At 44.0% G+C, this 19,216-nt stretch overlaps 1 protein-coding gene across 1 annotated transcript; it reads right to left on the bottom strand.

The window, feature by feature from the left end:
• Positions 1-813: 813 nt before the first annotated feature.
• AGO4 (argonaute RISC component 4) lies at positions 814-16,894 on the bottom strand. The gene is made up of 18 exons (XM_086764866.1): positions 16,613-16,894; positions 13,336-13,501; positions 12,519-12,639; positions 11,282-11,463; positions 10,776-10,912; positions 10,560-10,694; positions 10,300-10,387; positions 9,708-9,855; positions 9,508-9,627; positions 9,153-9,281; positions 8,865-8,998; positions 7,909-8,093; positions 7,438-7,597; positions 6,524-6,839; positions 6,150-6,284; positions 5,244-5,345; positions 4,820-5,019; positions 814-4,713 (listed from the first exon to the last, which is right to left on the bottom strand). The coding sequence occupies exons 1-18, from the start codon at positions 16,629-16,631 to the stop codon at positions 4,605-4,607; spliced, it is 2,586 nt and encodes an 861-aa protein (XP_086620992.1). The 5' UTR covers positions 16,632-16,894; the 3' UTR covers positions 814-4,604.
• Positions 16,895-19,216: the final 2,322 nt, after the last annotated feature.

The raw sequence follows: 19,216 nt of genomic DNA, 5'->3' as shown, positions 1-19,216 counted from the left end.
CCTCAGAAATTCAAGCTATTAAAGCATTTTCACTTCTTCCTGCACCATGTAGTCACAGGAACGAGCATAAGGAACAGAGCAAAAAGGAATGGGCAGTTTTTTGAGGCGCATTTGATGCTGGAAGCTGCCAGGGCAGGGCAGAGAGGTGGGCAGGAGAGGGAGGTTGGGTACCTGCGCAGCTCCTGGGCTTTGATCATAATCAATCTTTGCATCATTTTCAGAAGGCATTAGGATAAAGTCAGCCTTTGCTTTGGGGCTTCTCAGGCTCGCCTGAAGCTGAGCAATCTCAGCTCCCACACCCACAAGATCTCCGCTGGAAAAAGAAAAAAAAAAAAAAAAAACAAACCAAACAAACCCAGGAGCAGGGGGTTGCTGAAGATGCAGGTTATTTTAAGCAGTCATGTGTCCCGAGTTCATTTATAGCCATCACGGTTTGGCCTCGTCCAAAAGCTTTTTCTGTCCTTAGCGCAGTATTTTTAGTGAAGTACAGTTATCTGAGGAAACAACAAACCCTCACCTGAAATAAGATGAATCAGTAAACTGCTTTCAATTATTAATTTGTGACTGACTAGCATAGAACCACTTCTCCAGGCAGATACAGACTACTGACACCATATTTTCTCTAGATATTGCTATATAAGTATTGACAACATTAAAAAAAACACACCCGTTCCGCACACCTGCCCCCAGGGCCAGCACAGGCTCGGAAAACAGGTCATTTAAGGGGTGCGTTTGGTATCGCTAGAGATGTGACCCCTGTTCTAAGCCCTAGCACATCAGAAATAAATATGTTGTGGCAATGAGTTCCACAGGTTACACATTGTGTACAATTTTTAATTAAAAGTTAAATAATTTAAGACATTTGTTTACAGGCAACAGTATCGGTTGCTCACTCTGTACATTGCATTTATTGGACATCAACAAGGAAAAACAGAACATTTGGCACAAGAATGCCGATTTTTTTATTATTATTATTATTATTATTTTTGGACACATGAACACAAAATATCCCTGCAGGCTAAAAAAAAAAAAATAAAATAAAATACATTGCAAGTTGTACACGACCAGCATCTTACCGCAACATGGGGCTGCTAACCCACCCAGAACAGTTTAGAAAGAGTACCTCGTATTGCTATAGACATACATCCAATCCAAATTTAATAAAATACAATTTTAAACATTACAAGTCTAACAATATAGAAACAAAAATTACATCATAAGTCAAAATGAACAAATGCAAACATTTTACATTGAAGTTTCAGCCTCTAGACATAGAAATATGAAAGTGTCAATAGCAAGGTATAAGAAAATCTGTAAGTGATATTACAAGATCTTTCCTCCAATGCACAAGGAAGAAACCTTGTCGTTGAAACAGTATTGATACAATGCCCTCCAAACCCTGCCTTCTTAAAATGAAAGCAGAGTTACGCCCTTGCTATTGAGCAAGAAAAATCCTACAGCACATCCACAAAGGTAGGTTGGGGGGGGGAGGTTTTGTTAAACACTGGATCTGAACAAAGGTGCCCTTCCCTGTCCGAAGAGCAAAGCCGTTGAGAGAGGTTAAATAACTCTGACGCTTGTGTCTGGCACAAGAGACGTACAGCATGAAGCGTCTTTGCCTGTACATGGCCACCTCTTACGCCCTTTGGATGCAGCTACAGGCACTACACTAAACCGTGGTACTCACAACAAGAATAAATAAGCCAGGCTGTTCAAATGTTGGAGACAGGCTAACTAGCGATTGCCAGAGCTTGTTCAGAATTCAGCTGTTCACAAAAGCAAGCAGAACTGGTTTGAAAATGGGATTTCTGCCTTTTTTTTTTTTTTTTAAATGTTAACCACCCCCTTTCCCAACTCTTTAAACTTTGCTACATTTAAAATCTTTCACACCACATAGCTAAACAGTGGCCAACAGGCTTTATTTATTTAAAAAAAACCCAAACAGAACAAAACCAAAACACAAACCAAACAAAACACCCTAAGAACTACATCTACAGAATGCACATCTTCCCATTGATTGACACATGCATAACGATTCAGTCAGTCCCAAGGGATTAATCCAGATCGTGAAGCCCAGCCTCCAGACTTGGACTCAGACCTGCGTAGGACAGCACTGCCGAAACTTCGATCTTACCGTTACTGCCACACAACGGTCCTGAACTTCAGTGCTCTTCTCCCAAAGCGACAGCGCCACACCCTTCGCGGTGTTTCTCCACGGCGGCGTTTTAACACAAGATCGAGTTAAGGTTCTCGCCCTGCATCCCGGGGCCAGCCGAGGTCTAACAATCCACGGAGTCTGAGGTTAAATATTCAGTCCAGTCACAGGCAAACAAAGGAGAGGCTCTCACTTCACTCAAGCCGAACTAGGAGTGCTTGGCACTGGACAGCTAACTAACTGGTGATAAAATTAAGTATTTTTTTTTTGCACCCTCGATTAAACCAGTCACATTCTTGCCTAGTGCACAAACTCAAAATAGCGATCTTAGATCCTATAACCTAAAAAGGGTGCTCAGTTTTTTTTTCAAGGTGCCAAAGTTCTCCACGTGTGTTGGGTCAGTCAGAGTTCATTCTAAAAAGGGGTTTTTTGTATTCTCCCTGAACGAGTACTGAGAAAAGCAGCCATCTAGCTGAAGCAGCGGTCAGTATCCCACCCACATGTCCTGATTTTATTACACAAGTGAGGTATTCTTTAAAAAAAAAAAAATTTAAAAAACTTAAAAAGAATATATTTTTTTTCCCCCTCAATCTAAACCTGTCCACAGTACGTGCCAGGAGCAGAATTCGCTTCAGTCCCATTTTCAACAGAAAAGAAAGAAGTTTAAACTTAATTTAATGAGACATAGTACTTGAAAGAAGATTATAAAACTGTTTGAAGACTAAGTTCAGTGTACTCAGGTACAACTGAAAAAACATCATTTAGAAATGTAAACTTTAATTTATTTACAAGCTTAAAGACTGAAGGAAACAGCATTTCATATTGCTGAAATTTTGAGGGGGCTGGTTCCTAAGCTTTGGAACAGCAGACAACTTAGCAGCAAACCCCACACGAGTATCAGAGACCACAGTGCAATCGTTGGACTTTTCAAACTCCTGTTTTCAAAGCAGTGGTGTTGGCTCTACTCAGTTTAGGAATAAGCTTTTAATCTGCGCTACCTCGAGTTAACACTAAGAGGAGTCTAGTCTTAACGTACTATGTTCGCGGATTCCAAGAGTATTCAGTGAAACCAAGCCCCTGTTCTTTATTACACGTTGCAGCTGAAAAAAGCCAAGCAGATTTAAGAAAACCCTAATTTCTAGGCTGGGACAGAATCAGTATATGCGACTTACATTGGTTAAACATGCTGTTGACTGCAGTTGTGTGTGCAACCTAGATTCCCAGGGGAAAAAAGTTTAAAATGCTGGTACAAGTCCTTAGGTTGCCTGTCACACAATACATTTAGACTGTACAGATTGGCAAGCCATTCCTACACATAACACCCAGTTTCCAAGCTTATAAAAAATGTTGTAGACAGGACACCAACAGTGAATATAAAACAGTTAAAAAGAATTCTTAAAAAAAGCATGGAAGTGCGTCTTTTCTAATTAGTTTCAGAAACTGCCAAATTGTGTGTTCAGAAAACGACACGAGAATGTTGGTTAAACTCATGCACAATCCTCAGCTAGAAAATTACACTGTTAGGGGGGCTTAAAAAACAAATATTTATTGCCAAAGTTCAACCTTCTATGAGAAAAAAGTTTTAAAATCACTTAGATTTATCAAACCACACAGCAGCATAAAGTGGGCACTTTTGTAAAAGTTTGCAAAATACCTAAAAGCTAATTTTTTTTTTTTGTTTTTATCATTTTTAGAGGGGGAAATGATGGTTCAGTACTTGTTACGATACCATGGCAGTATTATTTGTAACCATTATAATTAAAATCTACTGACAGGCATCACTATCTGGTTATATTACACATTCACAGAACAAGAACCACCTATCTGAACTCGCAGTATAGTGCAATTGCTTTGCAGCCGAAGTCTGCAGAGATTAAAAAGATAATTAGTAAAACTGACAAAAAACTGCAATACCTGTGAAAGTCATGTTTGTTAAAAGGCATTTACAGTAGTGAAGTCTAAAATCTCCATTAAAAAATCTATGGCCCCACACAATAGAACATTACATTTAACTGGAGTAAAACATTTTGCCGTAATATGCGTACTCACTAAGCAGTGCATGAAGACGGGGAATCGGTCGTCATGACAAACTAATGGGATGGGAAGATAACTTAAAAACAATAGCTAGCAAAATATTCAATAGAAACCTTTCGTGCCAAGTCCTTTAAAAATTTCAGGATGATCGGCCTTTTGCGCTTTGAGGTAAAAATTCAGTCCAATGCATCAGAAAAGACAGTCTATGAATTTCTATTACATAAAACAATGAAACAAATGGCTCAATTGTGTTGGTGCATCAGACATTGCTGTGAAGTACAGATTCAGTGCGACTGTTCAGAGCTGCTGGTAGTGGGCAGTCTGAAATAAACTGGGCCCTAGCTATAGCAGTAGGCATTCAAAACATTTCAGGACTGCATGGGTTGTTGGTTTTGCCTCATCTTCCCAGATGCTCTCAGGCAAAATACATCGTATGCTGAGTGTCATGGTGGATCTGCACTGCCTTTGCCAGAGCCTGAGGATCGCGGCCATTGCTCTGTCCTGACACATGGCTGCCTTCAGCACTGTAAAAACGCAGACAGATACGGAGAACCATGAACAACTGGGCCAAGCAGCATACGATTCGAGTCCATTATCTGGCTACCAAGACGACGAGGCACAGTTCCTTACCTGTCATGATCCTTGTCCACAAGATGGTACCTGGCCCTAAACGCTACCAGCCTGGCATAGTATGCAGGAGCTGGAATAGAGACCGATCGCGTACACCGGACGTACGTGTGACACAGCTGATAGGTCAACAGCTGTAGTTCATCTGCAGTAAAACAGTTGTCATCCCACAAGACCTGGTAGTGAGAGGGCCGGCTGGTTCCCTGTGGAGAACAGACGAGCAGTCAGCTGGAGAGCATCAACAAGAACAGAGGTGGTACCTGAAGGTTGCACCTCCTGTCAGTGCATTGCAGAGTAAGTGCCAAACGGGCACTGAACTGATGCGACTGTAAGTTTGCCAAGCTATAAATAGAAGCTACGTTACTCATCGGGACAATTATTAAGGATTTAGTCTCAAAGCCTGAGCATAGCAGAGCTGAAACGTTACCTGAATTCCTGCATGGCTACAGAGGTAAAAGTCAAATTCAGAAGGATGTGTGATCGTGCTGTCCACAGTAGTGCCGGCTGGTACGTTGCCGCTCTTACCGACCTATTGAGGAAAGTTTATTATTAGCCCATGGTTTTGGTTTGGGTTTTTTTGTTTTTTTTTTTTTGGGAAGCGATCCAAAAATACCTCCTAAGGTAGGCTCTACTTAAAGCTGTTTGAGAATTCACTGCTTAAAAAGGTAGAAAAATACTAAGGGCATTTACACAGGAGGAATGGAAATGTTCTCTGAGAGCTCATTTTTAGAAACGTCACCAAATCCAACTGGTGTGTCATCAGAGAAAAATAAAATACTTGCCAGTACCATTAAAATTGCAGAGTGGAATAAAGCCTACACAAGTAATTCAGTAGCTGAAAATGCCAGTTTTCTGAAATACATTTATTTCACACCCTTGTTTGCACTCACACCCCAGAGATCTGTATTTTTCAAGCAAACTGGAGATCGAAAACTTTCCTAAAAAAGGTTCCTTAGTTGCCTTGTGGATTTGTGGCATAGGCAAGTCTTACAGGTTCAACTAGAGACAGGACAGGCAACAAACTGAACAACTAGTTCAGTTTATAGTCAGGAATCCCAGACTACAGCTCCAGATACAGAATACAGGGATGTAGCGTACGCCTACTCCAAAAGGGGCTGGGAACAAGCTGTTCCACCTGACCGCCTATCTAAAGCACTAAAAAAGGGGAGGAACTGGCTATTTTGGTAGAGAAAGTCTGTTACTGCACAGAACTGCTACTGCTCGTCCAGATTAATTCAGTGTTAGTAGGCAAGATGGATACCACCCCACTTAACCAAACAATCTTACTTTCCTGTTGCCATCACCTCCTTCTTATGTAGTCAACATTACTTGCCCTTTCAGTTTTGTCAGCACAGAATAGCCTGGTGTGATGCCTTTTCTGCACAACAATGTAGGTTATTCCTGGTCTATAATCTTCTTCCAAACTAATACAGGCCTTCCGGATTGCTATCAGTTCCGGCCAAGCTACCTAGAAGCAGAAGATTTCACCATTAGTTGCTGAATTCAGTACATGTTATTTTCATTTTTCCCGTGTCCAAACGCCTCTTTGTAAGGAACATGATCAGACAGGATAACTGTACGTTGTGCTTGCCCAAGAAAACTCAATGAAACTCTTAACTGTCCCCTTAACAAATGCAATCCACATAAATATATGTATTTTTAAGGGCTGATCTCTTTTCACAAGCAACAAGAATCAGTAGACAATACCTGCTTCATCTGTCCTTCTGATACTCCCCCTCTGTAGTAAATGATCCTCGTGGGCTTGAAACGAGTGGATTTGTAAAACTGGATCAATAGTTCTCGCACCATATTAGTCAGATCCTGTATCACCTCCTGACTGTACAGCAGCTCCTGGGAGGTCTCCTGACGCGAGGTCTGCACGCGCACCGTCGCACAGTATCGGCTAGGATGGCCGTCCATGCTGCCTACCACAGCAGCTATGGAAGGCTTCTTTCCATCCCCAGCGGGAGGGTGAGTGACATCTGCTCCCAAAAAGATCACTGGCTGCTGGAACACCGAGGGCCTGTTCAAGATGATTAAGGTTTATTAAATAATAAATAATAACAATAATAATACAAAGAAGCGGGATGAGACAGGAAAAAAAAAACGATGACCGAGCAACATTCAACAGAACTAAAACCTTGTCGGAATCTTTAAAGATGAAGTTCTCTACCTCAAGCACTTACAGTCCAGAGAGAACAGAAAGTGAAAAGGAAAGGACCAAAGGCAAAGTTACAAGCATTTATCACAAGTCACTCTTCCTTACTCCTTTCCTTTCAATTTGGAAGGAAATACAGTATGCTTAAGGACATGGCAAGAGGAAAAAAGGTAGACTGAGTGAACTCAAAGGCAGGAAAAGAGAGATATGGGAAAAAAAAAAAAGCCTTTGTGAGCTTGTTTTCACACGCATTGCTGGATGGCTCTAACACTAGAGATGATCCTTGGCACAGGGCTTAGTAGGCAGATTCTGAATGCAGAAGCATCCCTCTCTGATCATTTCAGACTGTGGGCATCTCTAAAGCACGTAATATTTTGAAAGGTATCATTTTAGCAAACAAAACAAATTACACCATTTTGCTTGATAATCCAGAGTTCAAAGAGAGCTTTAGATTTGATCTTACCTTTGATGAGGTACAAGCACATTGTTGATTCCTCCAAGCTTTGCATTTATCTTCAGACACAGGTTGGACAGCGTTTGCGGTGAGGTTTTTACCACATTCTTTACCTGAACGCACTGAGTGGCCATTCCTAGGAGAGTGTCACCAACCCGCTTCACTTCAGCTGTAACAGAAAGATAAGCTAGTGGTTCCAATTACCCGAACGGTCAGTAGTTCCATCTGCCTTCTCTTTCTCCCTTTTTTTTTTTTCCCCCAAATGTTGTAATAATTCAGGTCTTTAAAGCTTCACTGACAAAGGTTGTTTGCTCTTTGATAATATACAAGCACTCCAATCAGGCCTCACAAACCCATGTTCAAAACTCCCTTTTAAATGGAACATATTGCTTTCTCTGTCTCCTTCCTACCACCGACGTGCACAGTAAGATGCCTACTTGCCATACAACTAATTAACACTTTACAGCCGCTTCTCCGTACCGTACACGGGAGTCTTTCCGGGTAGAATCACCACGATCAGCTGCAGACCAACATAAGTCAGTTTTAAGTGTTTAAACATGGGCTCCACGCTGTCTGCGCCCTGGGCATATTTGCAAAAACAGGGCTGGCCTTGGATCGGCATCCCTGCGTCCTTGGAGATCTTGCGCAGCTGGTCAGTAAAACTCCTGTGAATTAGATAGAAATGCATTTGTCCTGGCCTTTTCACTGTGTTTCACTTTGCCGTTAGTTTTACCAACAAGATCTAAGCTATTTTAGAGCACTTCCAATTTGACACTATAGTAATTATTTTTTAGCCATAAGAAACTCACTAATATGATTCTAATCCTACTTGAGGAAGTTTCAGAAGCCTCTGTTTCTGTAATTTTAGAAGTCTTGGGGAAACAAGCATACATTTGAGTTGAACATTCTGAGGGAGATTCCCAAACTAATAACTGATGCTCTGGTAGATTTTTACTTGTCCACCAAACTTATCTGTGCATTATTGCAACCGTGATTTTCGCTGAACATTTCAGTGAGTCACATGACCTCTATCCTTAGGATTCTGTAGAGTAATTTGAAGGACAGGGGAAAAAATGAGCCGTATGTTGCCTGAGAGGCAGTAAAGGTTAACAAAAAAAATAGTTCAGGGTTTAGAATGAAAGATCATCAGCAGTTATTTGTAAAAACAACTGAATACAAGTGAAATGCAGTCTCCAGAGCAGGAAACACAGCCTCAGCGGTAAGGGAATTAGTGTTTTTCCTGGCTGGCCGATTAGGTTATGAACTTTGTTGTAGTCTCCTCCCAAACTGTAAATATTTAAGACGCTGTAGAACTGTTGTTTCCTCTTTTGACTGTTAAATGCATTAAAATCAACTTGTACTGCACATCACCTCTCAGAAATATGAGGAAAATAAGCCTTGAAATAACTATGCTGAATAAATAGGAAAATACTTACTTTAGTAAGTCTTCCCTGCATTGTTTCTGAGGAGCAAAACAGGCAACAGCCCAAACTTTAATCTCAATGCCAGCATAGAACTGTTTCCCTCTCATGTCCCACACACCTTGGTTTGGTGTGGCCACAGTCTTGTTCTAGGTAAAAGCCAAAAGCAAATGAAAAATAGAATGCTGCTTTGTTTTGACGATAGCCAAACAGTGCTCATACAAAGGAAGCCTTATGAGAAGAATACCTCATCAATTTAAATAACCACAGGACAAGGTATTTGACAAGACACTGAAAACTCACCCTGCCTCCATATTGCAGCATCGGTGCTGGCAAAACTCTGCCTGTCAACTCCGTCATTTCATTATGGACAACAATACCAAACTCCTTCAGATATGGATCAGGTCCACCAACCATACTGTTACTTTTCACCTGGTGAACGAAAAGTATTTATGTAACTATACCTAACGCTTCAGGTGGCTCTGTCTTCTTTGCCATGAATAGGCCTTCTATTTTAAAGGATTCGTTTTAAAGAAGTCAGATCTTTTAACTTCTGCAGTTCTTGGTCATTCTGCTTATCATTACATATGCTGCAACACTTCTGGAAGAGCCATAACAAGTGACAAGTGTGGACTGTTCAGCTGGAAAAAACACTTACTAGTCTGCTGATTTCTTCCTGTCGATCCGGTGCAGACCTTGCAGTTGCTTTTATCATCGTTGACGTCTGATTGTCCGTTAGCTTCTTGATACATCTCTGGCCTGCCACTATGTTACACACCTGCACAGGAACAGCGAGAGGCGGCGTGATACCATTTAACAGAGGATATACCGCAGCGCAAGAGAAAGTTAGATTCTTACCTCAAGCGGTAAGTAAGTGTGTTTCTGTTCCTGTCCTACTTGGAGACAGGGAAGGTGAGGATATTTTAGCTGCAGACTGTACTTCTGCTTAAAATACTGAGCTACTGTACACTCCATAGCCTGCCCATTTTCCAGCTGCAGAGGAAACCTATAAAGGACATTTGTTCTGGTTAGACTTTGCAAGATCATTTTTTTTTAAAAGGAAAAAAATGGTGTGGGGAAAAAAAAAAAAAAAAAAAACTATTCCAGACTAGAAATGTTGGAAACATTTATTTTCCTTAGCTACTGGATCTCTTCCTTATGAAAAGATTTTACAGACTATATACTGAATTTTTCATAGCTATTTTTAAAATTACAGCCTTTGATAACGATATTTAAAGGCCAGTATACAGCTTCAGTTCTCTTATGTTGAAGAAAATAAAACAGTGGTCTAAATCCACACTATTCCTTCCCTCCACTAAGACTAAACATTCTGTCAAAGCCACACAGCTGCCTCACCTCCAGAATCAACTATTCTTGCATAACCAATATGCCTAGTATATCTAACAGGTTCAAGATTTTAAAAATTGTCAGGAAGTGCTTGTATACATACGTCTGATGACTGGCTGGTCGCCGAGTAACATTGCAAACTCGGTATTTTCTCTTCATCTGGCCACAATGGGTAACCTCCACTTTCAGACCTGAAAACCCAACACAAAAGTCATCTAAAATTCAGGCATAGGAGTCACCTTTGAGAAAGACGAGGGCAAAAAGGAACAGGCCCACTGCCATGTCCCTTGCAAATTTTCATTACAACGTAGTATGAGAAGGTTTCCAGTATTTTGTTGCAGCAGCTTTAGAACAAGCCTTTACCTCTGATTTCTTTGGTAAACTTGACACGCTGGGAGTCCGTGAGAGGCTTGGTTTGTTCATTGATGTTCTGAATGTCCAAGACCTCGCACATGAACTCAATGATAGGCTGGGCACGATAGAAAGCAGTTGCTGACACTAAGATAAAAAAAAAGGGGACATTTAATTTAGAAGCAGAAAGAACTCTGTTACGTTAGTGAGACAGGATTTCCTACATACCGTCAATGTTGAGCATCATGTTCCACATGGCAGGCCTGACCGACTGGTGGAAACCAAACCAGACCTCCCTGCCGCCTCCCAGGGGGTGGTAATAACCTTCAGGGGGGGAGAAAAATGAGCGACCCACAGGAGTGTACCTGGAAAAAAAAAAAATTAATACTTTGATCATTACCTTCTGATACATGCCTATAGTGTTTAAAACACATCTCTACAGTACGTTAGAACTGTTGGCAAGCATAAAAAGCCTTTAACAACAGTGCAGTTAGAAAGGCTGTAGCAAATTCCCCTTAGAAACATGACCAGCAGATACAAGTCCTGAGTTCAGATCAGATTTCCCTATTCTAGTGCAAATTTGTAAGGCAGGTGTTGAATTACACAACTGCATCCCTATCCCTTCTAGAGCAGGAAAGTGTAACAGCAGTAGAATAGCAGCAAGTAATAACGCATACAAACGTTAAGACAGATACAAGATTAAGCCAGTTCAGGAAGGCACCGAAAGTACCCACCTCATGGAGGGAAGGTGCCGTGTGATTACGTCAAGTGCCTGTACAGAATCCTCAGGAACTTCATTCAAGTGCCCTGCCAAAGCTTCCAGCAGTAACTGAAGGCTGACGACCGATACCCACTGAATGGATACTTTAAATGTCTGGTCCTTCCCCTCTCCTGGAAGCGTCACCTCCATATCCACCTGATAGAGTCAGAACAGAATTAAGCACAAGCTTTTGTTACGGATTGCAGACTATCACAACAGTGATCAACATTATGTTTTTCTCCTAGGTATCCTTTGAATCTGTATTTTTGATGATTAGTTTGTGTAATTATCTTAAAATACTAAAGATTATTTCCTTAGGATTTCGAAAGCTTGTAATTTATTCATCTGAGAAACTGCACCGAGGCATCTTTAAGTGTAAATTTTAAGTAATAATTAGTATGGTGACATCAAAGCTCTGGAGAACTGTGAGTCATTTTTTTAAAGTCAGATAGTTAATAGCAAGATGTCTTCTGAACCAAATGGGAAGGCAAGAAAATCTTTTGGTCAAAAAGATGACTCTCTGGGAAACACAAATCTCAGTGTTCTAGCACAGTACTTGTGATTATTCTCACACACCGTCAGCCCAAAGTGTAAACGTGAACTCATTCTATGTATTCCTCATGGCACTGTACCAGCAATAACCAGATCCCTGAGGAGAAGAGTAGAGGGAGGTTAAGTTTTGTATCAGGACTGGTTAACATCAATCGTAATCTGTTAGAGCCAGCGTGCTGGCAAGCACGGCCCAGAACGTGAAGGGTCAGTGCAGCCAATGTAGTTGCTCTTATGGAACAGGAGAACGTATCTCAACAGCGCAGCCAAACCAAACCAGCGTATTTGTCATCTACAACTACTTAGCATTTAGCAACAGAACAAGGGGTAGAACAGAGAAAAACGAAGTTTCTATCCGGGTGAAAAAAAAAAAAAAAAATCTACTTGCAGCTGAAAGAGCACAACATACTAATTCACATTATCATTGACACATTCTCCAAATGAAGAGCTGGGAGTTAGAAACCCCAAGACGACAAAGTTCAGTAAGACACCAGTAACACCGGTACACCTAGAGATCCCTGACTGGCACCGCCTGCCATTTCCAAGACTATACTAATAGGTGTGACAGCATTTTGGGTTTATGTCAATAAAAGAACGCTTTTTAAATGACACTGTGACAGTTTTCCCACAGAAACTTAAAACCTGCTTATAGCAACACTTACTCGATCCCGGCCAATAGGTAGTGGGTGTGCAGTATACATGTTCCGTTTCCCATCATATCCAGGCTGTCGATCACCAAATATCTGCATCTTGAAGTGTCTCACCATAGTATCCACCACTTCTCTACAGAGGGATTTATCGAGTTAAGACCAGAAAATCCAGCAATGATCTTATACAGCTGAAAATCCATTGTTCAGTTTCTCAAATGAGCAAGGCAGGAGAAACAACAACGCTTTAGAGTGTACCCGAGTCAACACCAGGAGCTTGAAAAGTCACCTCCAGATTACGACACCTAAGTTTCAACATAGAGGCGTGTCTATACGCGAGGCAGGTATCCGTACTGTCAGCAAAGGTACGGGCAGTACAATGTGGAAAGCTGTTCAAACACAGGAGCAGATACAAGCATCTGCCTTGAGGTAAGCAGGGGTGCTCTGCGGATTCATGCTACTGACAAAACATCCACGTGCGGACCCTAAAACGCTGCTGGTCAATCTGCAAGCTGAATTCCCTCCCCTCAGCTGCTAACACACGGTTGTATAGCAAACCGTGGACCAATTATCAGGGACATTCACTTGTAGACTGGAGCATAAAACCAGCTGTGGTTTAAGGCTTAGTGCATTTCCTAGAGCCTTCCAGATTGAAAGACATATTAATAAAAACAAGGAGAATATGATATTATAATTAACTGAAAAATTAAGCAACTGCTAACCACAGCACAAACATAAAATGGCCTTTAGCAGATGAAGAATCTCTAGGAGGTACAGCTTTCTTTAACTGAGGCATACACAATTTTAATTTTTTTTATTAAACAACTCATACCTGTTCACTCTTCGGGGGCGTTTTTCTGGTTTGATATCTACATCATAGTGATAAACATCAATCTTAGGGATCTGAACCTGAAAATGATTGGCTAGGAGGCGGATGGGTTTCCCAACAGTTCCCAGACCCGGGCGACGGGGCGGCTGGAAGAGGCTTGCCGGGGGCCCTAGGGAAGTCAAATAAATACAAATGAGATGTAATTGATCATTCAGTGCAGTAGCCTTTCAGGTGTACTTTAGTTGACTATCTGACAAGGCAGAAAGAAAGCTTAAAGTAGTTTCTGAGGTGGCAAATGGAGGTGTTCCAAGTGGCTCACAGCCTTCCAGCTGCTCGGAACTCCCAGGTAACAGAATGTGCTCCCTAAAGCACACGTAGGTTAGCGCTGCAATGCTTTCTTGGAACCTTAGTGACGTTTATTCACGACTGTGGTTATGAACTTGACAGAGTCCTGAGACGGAATGCAATCATTTACATACTAGGTATTTCTAAATAACAAAGATAAAAACATTCCTACCACCATTGCTAGACCTAGACAACAGCCACACAACCTGCATTTTTTCATTGGTTTGGCTATAGGCTTCAAGTTCAGATGTTAATGACTCTCACTCTTGGCATACTTAGAATATATATCTCCAATTTTTATGTTAAAATTGATATTAGCTGGAAATGGGTACGGGATATTTTTATTTTAAACCAAAACCATATTTCTACATTGGATCCAGGCTAACACCGTTTTGTCCTTTCCTTTACAACATGAACACATCACTTTTGTTAACAGTGAAATCCTGTTTCCCTAGAGCACAATTTCAGCCAATTTAAAATTCCAACATGAAGAAAGGAGGGAGGAAAAGTTTGACTTTCTGCTGAAGAAGAGTAAGGGAGAAAGCACAAAGACAGGTAGAAACTCCTAACAGAAGAAGATAATTTCTTTGGATAAAAGCAAGAGCTTGAGGAACAGTTCTAAGGAGGAAATTATTAGAGGCTTGAAAAGGTATTCACATGCAAGCTAGTCACTAGTTTACTCTTTAGTTAACTTCCTCAAAGTGTTAAGATCTGAGGTGCCATGTTAACAAGACTAAAACAGACTTTTTTTTTTTTTACACATCTATCGCAGCCTTAGTTGACACAGCAGATAAAGTAAATTGAATTAGTATATTTTAATGGGTTTTATATATATCTGCCAGTGCTTAGTGTGGTCAAAATTTATTCCCTCCATTGTAGAGTAGCAAAGGAGAGGGGAAAAAAGCATTACAATACAAGCATGCGATAATAAAGCAATCATAAAACTTTGGCCAAATTTAGTATCATAAAACTCTGCCAACCTGCCAGTTTATACCAGGACAGAAGAAACATAGATAAGCAGTGGGAGGATGAAGCTCATACACTTCAGGGTGCAGCAATAAACTTTAACACAATCCTAAACTAAACCCAGGACCAAATCCAAGGAGCCTTCCACACGGGGTTTATAAGCCATCCAGTGGCTACCACAGCAGCAATCAAAATTACTGATCTGAGGACACTAACCCTAGAACATTTTTAAGCAGAAGTAATACTCAGAGCATGTAAGCCCACTCGACACGTCGGCTCCCCAAAGCTGCAGCAGCAGGGTGGCTGCCGGGGCCACAGACACCCCAAACAACACAGCATCGGCTCTGCACCCGCCTGCCTAAATGCGATCCGGCCAGGAGGAGCTCGCAACGCCTTAGTGAAACAGGTGGAGGGGTACAGTTAGTACTTTAAAACTACAGCTGTCTTGACACACGTGGATCATCAAGGGCAATCAAAGTTTGCTGCGCTTATTTGGATGCTAGAGAGATGATCCACTAATCCTGTGCTAATTAGTCTGAAGTAAGTGCAGGCACTGACCTCCTGCAAGAGATTAAATGACAACTATATTTACCCATTTTCCTTCCTCGGTATTGACAAGTTCTATAAACAGGCACCGCGACGCTGACCTCAGTTTTGATCAAAGGAGATAAAATCTACATCTTCTCCTTTCTAAAGTTATTTCTCAAAGGATTCCAGAGTATCAGCTAAGAACTGTTTTCCCACTTGAAGCCAGGCTGCCCTGCAAGTCACAGTGATTTTATCAGGATTTTTACCCCACCAGCCTGACTAGGGTTACATGTGCTGTTACTCTTTTAATGTCTTCTACTCCGTGTCGATTATGGCCTGAGCACCCTCAACCAAGTTACTTCAGACAGGAAGCAGTTTCACAAAAGTAAAAGAGGATCTACTTCTACAGTTGGAAGTCAGAGAGGACATGCTACATGATATACACATAGAGCAGACTCTCCCAGTCAGCCCTCCACTATCTTAGAAACTGGATTCTTCTGGAATTGCACCTTTGTGTCAATAAACATTTCCTATTGCATTAAAATCAACACTACTTCGATTATGCCAATAATTTGATGGGGAACTTGATGGATAAGATGTGCAGACCTTAGGTCAAGAAATACAGCTTGCAGACATTTGACAGAAGACTCATCATGGAATAATACATGAGTAGGAAAATGCCACATGCAAAATACCACCAGTATTTAAACAAAGTTTGTAAAATAAAAAAAAAAAAAAAGAAAAAAATAACGTCCATATTTTCAGAGAGTATTACCTTAGATTCTTAAAAATGGCTCAATGTCAAAAATAAAACTTATCATTGTACAGCTTACGGCACTGGGGTGCAGGGAGCACATCGCTGCCGGCACCCAGAGACCGACGCGCGTTTCCCGGTCTCCTCGCTATTCCACCCCCGAGCCGAGCCGAGCCCGGCCGCGCTGGAGGCCGCGTCCTATTTACTCTCGGCAGGGTCAGTCACCCGATAGCCCGGGCAGAAAACTTCCACTGCAGTTAGCGACCTGTTCAGCCGGAGCTCTCGGGGCGCATGCAAATCTCCTCGGAAAGTTTAGCGACCGGCTGCAGTTCCTCTTTGAAGGAAGGCGCCCGGCGGCTGCCCGGACGCCTCCGAGCCCGCTGGCCTGTCAGCCCGCCGCCGGGGACCTGTCGCGGGGTCACCGGCGGCCCCGGGGCCCGGCCTGCGGCACAGAGCGGCCCGCCCGGCCCAAGCCGGGGGCCCGGCCCCGTCGCGAACGCCCGAGGATGGCCGGGGCAGCCCCCGCCGGGGCCAGGCCGGGCCCGCGGCCTCCTTCCCCCCGCTGACACGGCCCGCAGCCGGGCCCGCGCCTGACAGGGCCGGCGCTGACCGCGACCCGCCAGGCCGCGACCGGCCAGCCCCCCCCGCCCCCGCGGGCCGCCCCCGCCGCGCCCCCGCGGCTCTCACCGGGTCCCAGCGCTTCCATGGCGGCGGCGGCCTCGCTGCGGTCCCCTCCGGCCCCGACGACCGCCCCGGGCCCCGCCGCCGGCCCCGCCGCCGCCGCGTAGCGCTTGATCTCGGGAATGTTGGCTCCGGGTTGGGGGCTCGGCGCGGAAACGGGGGCGGCAGCGGCGGCGGGGCGCGGGGAGGAGGAGGACGAGGAGGAAGGGGGGGCGCGGCGGGGAGCGGTCCCCGCGCTCCGCTTCCCCGAGCGGCGGCGCAAACAATCCCCCCGCTGCGCCGCCGCCGAGCCCGAGCGCGCCCCCGCCGCCGCCAGCACGCGCCGCCTCCCCCCGCGCGCGCCCCCCGCCGCCCGGGCGAGGAGGAGGAGGAGGAGGAGGAGGAGGAGGAAGACCAGGCCCCTCCACGCTGCCCGGCGCCGCCGGCTCGCGCACGCGCGCGCCGCCCCCTGCCGGCGGGGGCGCGCACGCCGCCCGCACCCTTTCAACGCCGGCGCGGCCCCGCGGCGGCAACAGGTGACGGCGGCTTCCCGCGCGCGGCCCCGCCCCTGGCCTCCGGGGGCGGCGGGAGGCTCCGGCCCGGTTGCCGTGCGCAGCGGAGCCTCCCTGCCCGCCCAGGGCCCGGTTTCTGCTCGCGGGTTGAACCGTTCACCCCGCGGGGACCGAAAGCTCGGCCACGCTCCGTGGCTGCACCGCTCTGGCTTCCACCGGGCCTCGGCTGCAGCCCCAAACGGGGAACTTGCCGAGCTTAACGAACTACAGCCTGGATAACGTCCCATACCAGCCACCCTGCCCTAAGGCGATTTAAAACACCTGAAAAAACACCGAGGCCTGTGAAAGCCAGGCGAGCCGCTGGACACTGAGCCCCTCAGGGCTGTAAGCAGCAGGCCAAGATGGCCCAGTTGGCCAGTTTGCGAGGGCTAAGGATCAGCGACCGCCCAGCAGCTGGAGTGGGGATCAGTGGCGACCCTGGGACACCACCCAGGAGCTGCCCGAAACGCACAGGCGGGCAGGAACCAGCTGAGGCCTCGCCGGCATGGACCCTCAGCTCCTGGGGCGCACCTTGCCACAGCCCCTGCGCCCGCCTCAGCGCTCCCCCGCTCGTCCGAGAGGGTCCCCGAGCTGCGTTTCAACCAGCACCACCAAGGGAGCAGGCTCACAGATTTGTCTTTTTTTTAAAAAGCCAACATTTCAGGCCACGGGCCCCTAAATAAGGAGCTTACTGACTTTTCACCTTTTTAAGCAGCTTTGCTATTTTAGCGAGCTGCTCTCTCGTACACCCCTCAGGTTCTGTTTAGCCAACAGTTCTCAGCTGACTCACAAGGTCAGAAGTCAAAACACTTTATAAATAATAAATGCCGAGTCCATTTTCTTTGCCTTTTTTAACCTGCAGGGTTGATATTTTCCAAGTTGAAACATCAAAACCCTATTTTAAAATGAAATCTGAGATTCTCATATAATTGCCTGACAAGCAGTTGATGAATATTTAAGGGAAAACACCAGTTTTACAAGACCAGGAACAAAACCCCATGGTGTCTGGCAACATTTCCGTGCTATTATTCAGCGTATCTATGTATAACACACACATGTAGGGCCACGTAAATAGTATTTTAGAAAAAAAAAACAAAGATACAATCTCTGCCTCAAGAAATCTGCAACACAAAGGCTTGGTCCTGTAAGATGCCGAGTATGACAACTCAAGCCTGTACTTAACGTATTACAAATTCAAAAAAAAGTCAGCAAAGCGATTAACTTTATAAATATTACGTATACACTGAGGCACCCTGACTGCCCAAGCAGTCACCACCTTACTCCTATAGGTTCACCCACCCTTATCAGTTACGTGTTTCCAGAGGTAATTTGGTAATGACAGACAATGGTAACGAAAAGCTCGGCCCTGAAGATTTCCTTCTAAACATCTCACCTGCTACAAGTTGTGGAAGGAGTATGTTATTTAGTAAAAAAAATTCATACACTAACTTTCAAAAATGAATGTTTTAATATGGTACTTTATCCAATTCCAAAAAAAGTTTGTATTTCATTTAGAATCTCCTTAATGGCAGAAGTTTACCAAGAGTTACCGCTCCCGTCAGACTGCCTGTGTGCCAGCTATGAGTAACAGAACTCGGGATCAGAAATAACCTCATATGGCAGGTAGCTAATCTTTTTGACACCTTTTCTTGCCAGCTGATTCTCAAAACTGTTCCTAACATAGCAATGAAATTACAGCCTATGAGTAAGTATGATAAACTGTTTGCTAGTATTTTCTTCTTTACTGGCAGACTCCCTAGAAAGATATCCAAATTCCAGGAATTTCCACCACTCTTTTTGCATCGTCAGTTACCAGTTCAAGAACAGCAGCAGGAAGCAAAGATCTGCACAGTTAGCGCAGTAGCAAGAACACAGGGTTCTGCAGAACAAGAACAGACTTGGGTCTTAAATGCTGGCTGCACGTGTTTTGCTTACATCTGCACAACAGTCCAAATACTCCAAGGCTTTATTTATTCACAAAAGAAAATATCTTTTTTTTTAGGAGCAGGTTATTTCATTTGTTACTGAAATTGATGACTGTTTTTTTCTCTTCTTTCTCTGACTCTAGTAAATTACAGAC

Source organism: Chlamydotis macqueenii, chromosome 22, assembly GCF_036417535.1.
Source record: "Chlamydotis macqueenii isolate bChlMac1 chromosome 22, bChlMac1.mat, whole genome shotgun sequence".
Taxonomy (NCBI): domain Eukaryota; kingdom Metazoa; phylum Chordata; class Aves; order Otidiformes; family Otididae; genus Chlamydotis; species Chlamydotis macqueenii.
This window is presented reverse-complemented; position numbering and strand designations above follow the sequence as displayed.